Here is an 8,633-nt window from a genome sequence, read left to right on the forward strand (position 1 = left end):
AGCCGTCAAGCAGCCGATCTGTCGCCCCCGCCTTCCGCTGTCCTTTTCTCATACCTTTGCGCATCTCCTGTCCTTCTCTCCATCCCTCTCCCTCTCCCTCGCGTACCACCAGTTCTGCTTTAACATAATACGTTCATAAAGAGAACATCGTGCGAATCTATCTAGTAGTGCTAACTATATCTTCTCATTGATAGAGTTACGTGCTTGTATCTTGTATAAATCCTGATCGCATTTTCCGCATGAATCTTCTGTAATTTGCTATTTGCTTCTTAGAGCTCTATCTATATTTTACGTAGCGTGGAATCAATTTCTCTCGCTCTCTCCGACACCCCCCAGAATCCTCATCTTTCTCTATCCGTCTATGACATGCTCATGGGGGATGATAACGCAGCCGCACACGATTGCAACTTCCGCTTGTGTATCAGGGTAGAGAGTAACTATGTAACCAAGATAACGCCTCTCGCATCTCATTGGTGCAAATTCTCCAACTTCTCGGTCACGCCCACGTGACATTTATGTAGGTATCCCCTCTGCTTCCGCGGGTGTATGTATATACTCTTCGGGTTTCTCTCTTCCTCTTGGTCTCTCTCGCAATGGACCTCTTTTGCCGCCGCGAGAGAGCATCTTCTCCATTTTGCGCTCGTTTTTTAACGCGCTTCTGCGCACACGATACAGGGGAGGGTATTGCTTTACGCAATACACGGGGATGCTTTACGCGAGATTGTCCGCACATTTTCTGTGCCGAGAGACGATGAACACGAGAACGGCACATTCTGTCATTGCAAATTTTTGCCACCCCCAGTAATATTTAAATTTCGGCGAAAAATGTAACAAATGTCGAAAATCGATTGTCTTCTCGACTACGCATATGAATACAATTTATTAAACCATCGTATGACCGATTAATTCGATTATGCTCACGTTCATTTACATTTTAATAGAAGATTAATGTATTATTCTGAAAATATTTATTTAGTATGTATACTTATTATTCTGAAAAAATATTGATAAGAGTTTTTGAAATTTAATAAGAATACTCAAACAAAGCAAAGAACGATCTGAAAAATATAATCGAAGAGAACTGCGACATTTCAAAAAGCATGCTCGATAGTTTAACATATTAAAATTCATATACGTATGTATCTGAATTTTAAAAATATAGTTTTAAAAAATAATTCCATCCTTTTGTCGAATTTAAGAATTTGACTTACATTATTCATTATATTTTTATAAAATTCATATAGAAATATTTTTTTTACATAAATTATTTTTCTTACGCTATTGTCCTTATATCCACTATTTTTACTAATTGACAATTTATTTCTTAACATGCACTTTCTCCTTCACCTTTTCGCTTTTACAGTTAGATTTAACAACTTTTATAACTTACATCTGGCCAACATGTGTGCACACTGAATGCTGCACGTGTTGTTTTTGTTGTCTTCACGTCAACAAAAGCAAACAAAAGAAGGGCATTTTTCTTCCTATCTTACATTTTCTATATGTTAATTTTTTTCGACAAAAGCTTTTTATAATTTTTCTCTTTGTTCATTCTCTTCCCTTTGTCCAATTATATTCTTATTAAATTTGAAAAATCCTTATCAATATCTTCAGAATTATAAGATTTTAATAAATGAAGTTAAAGTTAAGCACCATTTGTTTCGAGATTGAAATAATTACTCTCTTAAACTGATTGAAGATGTCATTGATTAAAGTAGTGACAAGATTTTACTGAAGATATTATCAATTTCATTACTCTTTAATGACACATTCATATTTTCACATTTTAATTTCATTGATTATAATAGTCAAATTTCATTAAAAAATCAATCGTTATCAAGAATTAATACTTTGCAATGAACGTTATTTGCAGTACTTAACTGAATCATTATTTATCATTATTTATCAGTCATTATTTATCAGAGAGTACATTGATTTTAAAATTTTAAAAATAGCTTTTTTTTAAAACTTTCATTTTTCTGGATGTTTGCTTGTCTTAAAAAATAATATCGCTCTTTTTTTTCTCGCCCTTCTTATTTTACTTCAATTTCTATGCAAAAATTTTCAAATTGCCAATATTATTTCATATTGTTATATTTAAATTATCGATAATCTTTTATGATGTCAATGTTTTATATGTGCTCAATTTGATTTTATTAATTTTTTTACAAAACAATAACGGAGTTTTGATCATCTTAACTTAGAACATTTAACAATCTTAATATTCAACTTCGAGTCAATCTTATTTTATTATTTTATATATTAAAACACAAATTTCGCTTTTCGCAAAAGACAAACTCATTTGTTTTGAAAATTGTCAACAACAAATTTTCTCATTCAATTTATTTTAAAATCGATCTTTGCTGTCACGTGTAGAATAAAAATTGCTCTATATAATTGTTTTTTATTTTATTTTATATATTAGTCATATGATTGAAAACAACTTCGATTATTCTATTTCTTTTTTAGAGAAGATAAACCCATTTGTTTCATTTTTCGAGTAATGTATAATAGGTATAAAAATATTTATCTATATAATGTATCTATATAATGTATCTATATAATTTAATGTAGGTATAAAAATATTTATCTATAAAATATTATAAAATATTTATTAAGTATGTAAAAAAAATATTTCATAGAATTCGTTGAAATTTTGTTAAAATTATTATTGAATTGGTTAAAATAAATTTTTAAAAATTCCTTAAATATATTTTCAAAATTTTTAAATTTTGTTGTGCCATTCTTAAAATTCTAAATTTTGCTAAAGATTAATGAAAAACTTTTTTATTTATCATATATGTCTAATCTTATTATTAGAAGCAAGTTATATGATCGCTATCGAGACAGCACAAATAATATTTATTTTTAGAAATTTGTGTCATTAATCCGTGATAGTTAATTAAAAGATCTAATAATTAATTTTATCTAAGATTTCAATTGATTATTGGATAAAGAAGTTTAATTTTAAGATCTTTAGAGAGGCTTTTGAAAACTGTTGTAAATAATCCTATATTATCTGATAACACACACTAATTGATATCTTTAATATAAGTTATATGACAAATATTATCATACAATATTATCTAAAAATTTAATATAATTAATTGTAGACAAGAAATATTTTTTAGATCTTTCTCTCTCTCTCTCTCTTATAAGTCCCCTAATCCAAATAGCCAATTATATCCAACATTCATATCTGTTCCCTGCAATCTCCCTTTCTCTTTCCACCAGTGATATTCTTTCTCTATATTTCATTCTCTATAGGTACAATTTCATTGACGTAAAAAGTAGCGTCACCATTGGTTAAACAATGAAGCAACTACTTACTTCTTTGGTCAATCAATGGTTGACGCTATTTTTTAGCGTCAATGAAATTGCCTTATAGCTGCAGTCGAAATGTTACGGATGCTTTGAAGCGTTTGATAGACGAATCAGGTTAAAGAAATCTTTATTCCTTTTGTCCTGATTGGTCAATCAAACGCTTCAAAGCATCCCTAGGATTTCCCCGATCGTAGCCTTAAGTCCCCTTGCACAATGCTAGGCAACAGGCAATAAGAACAGAAATAGTATCTATTCTCTGCTCTTATTGGCGAATATTTTCTATTCGCGTATTTATTGGTGAATAGTTTCTATTCCCTATTTCTATTGCCTGTTGCCTAGCATTGTGGAAGTGCCTTTAGAGACTCAGTATGAAAACGAACTCCTAGGTTAGCTTAACCTAATCTGACCTAATCTGGCTTAACCTACAGAAAAGAAAATATTTATAGAGATAATCAAGAGAGTTCTTTTTTTCTTGATTGAATAATCCGAAAGTGTTTGAAAAAAGCAATGAAATTTATTGTTAATCAATATTATTGATATATCCACATAAATTGTCATTGCATAGTTATATCATTAGACATGAGCGATAAACAGAAAGTTCTCATTTGCGGAGACGTGGAGGGACACTTCAAATTCCTCTTCTCTAAAGTGGAGGCTATCAACAAGAAAAGTGGTCCATTCGACTTCTTGTTATGCGTTGGTAATTTCTTCGGTGAAGATAATTCCGAGTTAGAATCTTATAAGTCCTGCGAAAAGACCATCCCTGTACCAACATATATTATTGGACCTAACAGAGAGTCTGATCTGAAACACTATACCGATGGTGATGGATATGAGATATGTCAAAATCTCACCTATCTCGGAAAACGTGGTCTTTATGCTGCTAGTTCGGGTCTCAAAATAGCATATCTCAGTGGAATTGAAAAAACATCAACCGAGAGCAAAGATATATACTTTAATGAACATGACGTTACATCCATTACGAACAGTTGTTTAAAAGGCCAACCAAGTTTTCGCGGTGTGGATATCTTATTGACATCTCCTTGGCCTGAAGGCATAACTAATCTTGATGGTAACAAGCCGGAATGCAAATATCAAGGTTCCAAATTAATTGCTTGGCTTGCAACTCATATTAAACCTAGATATCATGTAGCGGCTTTGGAAGGGATTTATTATGAACGACCACCATACAGGTAAATTTATTTTTCCTCAAAACTTTTCAACTATTTTTAATATGGATCTTACAGTTCTTGTATAAGAACTTGTAAGATCTGCATTTAAGATAAAATATGTATATTTCAAATCTGAATTTTTCCATTACAGGAATCAAAGTCAGAGTGATGAAAATATGGAAATAGCCACTAGGTTCATAGCTCTGGCATCAATAATGAATCCTCAAAAAAGAAAATGGTTGTATGCTTTGAATTTAACTCCTGTTGATAGAAGTAGATTGTCAGATTTAATTATGAAAACTACAGACGAAACATTAAGTCCATATCCAAAATCCATGCTATCTGATGATCCAACGTCACAAAAGCAAATTCACACACAATTCTTCTATGACATGGATTCAAAAGACAATGGGAAGAGATTGCGGCATCAAAATAATAATCACAATAAAAAACTAAAATTGGAGTTTGATCAATCAAAATGTTGGTTCTGTTTATCTAGTCCAGTTGTGTCCAAGCATCTGGTAATTTCTGTTGGTACAGAGATCTATTTAGCATTAGCAAAAGGTGGTTTGGTAGAAGATCATTTCTTAATTCTACCAATAACACATCATCAGAGTCTGTCAATTCTGCCAAAGAATGTGAAAGACGAGATGGATCTTTACAAGAAAGCTGTGACTAAATATTATGAAAGTACCAACAGAGTACCAGTATTTTTCGAGAGAAATTTTAAAACATCTCATTGTCAATTGCAAGCAGTACCAGTTCATAAGAATCAAGCACCTGCATTAAAGGAAATGTTTGAGGTATTTCTCTTATTACAGTACTAAAATTTAATGTCCTTTATTATCATCCTTAATATTTAATGTATACTAATTTTTGTTTTTTAGGAATTGGCTGAATGTAATAATTTTAAAATAACAGAATTGCCCCAGTATACTGATTTACAACAGATCGCAAAACCTGGAGTTTTATATTTTTATGTAGAACTACCAAACGGAGAAATGTTATTTTATAGGATTAAAAAAGATTTCCCTTTACAATTCGGCCGAGAAGTATTAGCGTCTGATAGAATATTAGATATTAATGACAGATCTGATTGGAAAGATTGTCATATGAGCCAAGAGGAAGAAACTGAATTAGCAAAAAAAATTAGGAAACAATTTGCGACATTTGACATAGATACTTGAAAATTTATACTACTTTTTAGAATAATGTAAAATTTATAATTTATATCAGCAAAAAATTGTATATACTGATACATGAAATATAATTATAATCAGTTCTGTATAATTCATTTTTTATCTTTTTTATAAAAATTTTTCACATGCATATTTAATATGCTAAATATGTCCATAAAGATACATAGATTTATATCAAAGTTGTGATATCAAGTTTGCATCAAAATTCCTGGTTATTCTAATCTAAATTATTCAATTCTTGATATTTTAATTCATAATCATTTGGAGTTGCTAGTGGATCTAATCCAGATTGTTTCATTTGAATTGCAATATCAAGCAAGTAATCATAACACTCGGTCCTGTTAAAAAAGAAAAAATATGAGATTAAGATAAAAAATTATTACAAATTAATTTTATTTTATAGAAAACATTTAATAATATACGGATAAAGTAACTTACATAGTTTTTGCCTGCTGCCAAGAATCACCCCATACATAAATCCCATGCCTGCGTACCAATACTGCACAAGTTTCGGGATAATGAATAATAGTGTCATCTAAATCATCTTTTAAATCTCTCTCAAAGGGAGTATTTTCTATGATTGGTATTACCAATTCCTCATCATAACGATATGTTCTACCCTCTGACTGATTCCATATACCTGTATTAAATTATTTTAAATCATCTTCAAATTTCTTTCTCATTTTCAAGTGTAAAATATTTTTATAAAATAGTTTGAGTGTATACCTTTTATCATTTCGAGATGAGTGAGTCTAACTTCTTTTCCAGGCCATAATAATGTTGCCATTACGGCAAATTTAGAATGTGTATGAATCACAGCACCTGCATTCCTCCTTAAATAAGCACACATAAATAGTGGAGTACATTGTGATTTCTTCAATTTTTTTTCTGATGGTGGCAATTCCAAATCTGTTCCATTGATATCTTGCACAAACATATCATTGGGCAACATTCGCTCTTTTTGTACACCAGAAGGAGCTATGTAGATCTTATCTCTGTAACAAGATGAACATTTCAATGAACATTTTTTATATTTCTTTCTAAATAAATATTGCAAATACTAACTCATGTTTGATGGAGATACCGCCTCCTGTACCAGTCACCCATCCAAGATGATAGAATTGTCTACACAATTCTGGAATAAGATTTCTTGGATGTTCCTGCATAAAAGAAATTGGTGTTATTAGAATAATTCGATAAATTCATAAATTATAAAATTTAGATTTCATAAAAATTAATTATATTTAATATGCATATATAAGCAGCTTCGTACTTTGTCATAATTTGGATCATAAGCTTCTGATGACATTTTCACTTCTGAAATGAATGCAAGATGAGAACTGCGAAGTAACTATCTGTGTTGTAACTATCAAAATAAAATCCTTATCACGTAGATAACTGAACATTGATAATAGAATATAAAGATATATTTTTGAATACTATTGCATAATGTATATGTGCAGATTTGCACATATGTGAAATTACAAACAATTTCTACACAGTATAAAAAATGTCTATTTATGTAAATACTAAATCTATTTAATTTTAATTAGACAGACACACACATATATAATCGTGGACAAAAAATTATTGACACTTCTCATCGAGTTTCGGAACACATAAAGCTCTCAAGGATGATTTCATTATGCATATTTACTAAATATGTATAAAAACTTAATATTATTATATCATCATATTGCAATTCTGACTTTCCTCTTGCAAAATAAATCATTATTTCTTGTAACTTTCGATACATATGTTATTTTTACCCACGTTGAGGTAAGAACATCTAGTTCATGCATGATCTATGGCAAAAGCGAGCGCATGTTTAGTGAATGAAAGATCAGGTGGTCATTCATGAGTGTTTACGATATCACATGAATGGTGCAATATAATTTCCAAGATTTTGTTTCTGTGACAGAGATAGAATTATGATGAAAATTAAAGTACTATAAAAGAGAAGTAATATATAAGATTTATTTTTCCAATTATATATAATATATAATGGCTGCTTGGATCAATGTAACTTCAAAGTATGTATATAGTATGTAGCAAAATATATTGTAAATTCTAAAAATAATTATGTGCATGATTATATCTTATTATTATCATCTTAGAATGGTCATAGTTTATTAAATTTAACAAAAATACATAAATGCAATTTTCACTTATGTCATTTATTATAGATTAGAGCAAGGTTTAATAATAGTGGCTCGGCTGGATAATAGCAAGTTCCGTCTTCTTGTCAACCGTATATGCCAAAGCCTGCAATCTAGCATAAATACAAAAGTATTTAATGAAGAGGAGGAAGAAAAACTGCTAGTTTCTTTAGACCTAATGAAAGATGAATTAATTCTTCTATTAGATACTATTACATCGATTTATATGCAAGCTGCATGTAATGTTGTTAAACCATCTCTCATGGAAACAGTCATGAAGGACAATTTTAAGATAGATGAAGAGAAAATATCCATTTTTATAAATGCATGGATAACTTATGGCAAAGGCATTGTGGAAAATTTTAGGCAAAAATCTATGTTTCCTATCCAGGTAATTTAACATTGACAAAAGGAAATTTTAATTAATAGCAATTATTCTATATTTATCATAATAAAGTAAGAAGAAAATTTAATTATATTTTTATATTTGACAAGGTAAAAGATATCAATTGGTGTCTAAATGTTCAATCATCGTCCTCTGCAATTTCCAAAGATGCACGACCCATAGCATTACTTCAACTTGGTCTGACTGGTGATGAGACATCTACACTAACAGTAGAATTTGATAAGAAACAGTTGACAGATCTCTATTATAATTTAGAAAAAATTCAAACTCAGTTAGATGCTTTAGAAGCAAAAATGTAAATATATTTAAAATTATATGTATGTTTATTATAAGTGAATAATGATTTATCATATAAAAATATATTTTGCAGTTT

General features: G+C 29.9%; 3 protein-coding genes across 3 annotated transcripts; 2 read left to right on the top strand and 1 right to left on the bottom strand.

Moving 5' to 3' along the window:
- Nucleotides 1-3,653: 3,653 nt before the first annotated feature.
- LOC105255332 (CWF19-like protein 1) lies at nucleotides 3,654-5,750 on the top strand. The gene is made up of 3 exons (XM_011264555.3): nucleotides 3,654-4,517; nucleotides 4,648-5,299; nucleotides 5,384-5,750. Exons 1-3 carry the CDS (start codon nucleotides 3,904-3,906, stop codon nucleotides 5,681-5,683), a joined length of 1,566 nt encoding a protein of 521 aa, XP_011262857.1. The 5' UTR covers nucleotides 3,654-3,903; the 3' UTR covers nucleotides 5,684-5,750.
- Nucleotides 5,751-5,813: 63 nt separating this feature from the next.
- LOC105255333 (probable methylthioribulose-1-phosphate dehydratase) lies at nucleotides 5,814-7,222 on the bottom strand. Its single transcript, XM_011264556.3, has 5 exons — nucleotides 6,969-7,222; nucleotides 6,761-6,855; nucleotides 6,422-6,690; nucleotides 6,134-6,335; nucleotides 5,814-6,033 (listed from the first exon to the last, which is right to left on the bottom strand). The coding sequence occupies exons 1-5, from the start codon at nucleotides 7,002-7,004 to the stop codon at nucleotides 5,913-5,915; spliced, it is 723 nt and encodes a 240-aa protein (XP_011262858.1). The 5' UTR covers nucleotides 7,005-7,222; the 3' UTR covers nucleotides 5,814-5,912.
- A 266-nt stretch (nucleotides 7,223-7,488) lies between these two features.
- LOC105255334 (COMM domain-containing protein 10) lies at nucleotides 7,489-8,571 on the top strand. Its single transcript, XM_011264557.3, has 3 exons — nucleotides 7,489-7,728; nucleotides 7,882-8,245; nucleotides 8,350-8,571. Exons 1-3 carry the CDS (start codon nucleotides 7,700-7,702, stop codon nucleotides 8,557-8,559), a joined length of 603 nt encoding a protein of 200 aa, XP_011262859.1. The 5' UTR covers nucleotides 7,489-7,699; the 3' UTR covers nucleotides 8,560-8,571.
- The last annotated feature ends 62 nt before the right edge of the window (nucleotides 8,572-8,633 follow it).

This window comes from Camponotus floridanus, unplaced genomic scaffold (assembly GCF_003227725.1).
Source record: "Camponotus floridanus strain SB8 unplaced genomic scaffold, Cflo_v7.5 scaffold10, whole genome shotgun sequence".
Lineage (NCBI taxonomy): Eukaryota > Metazoa > Arthropoda > Insecta > Hymenoptera > Formicidae > Camponotus > Camponotus floridanus.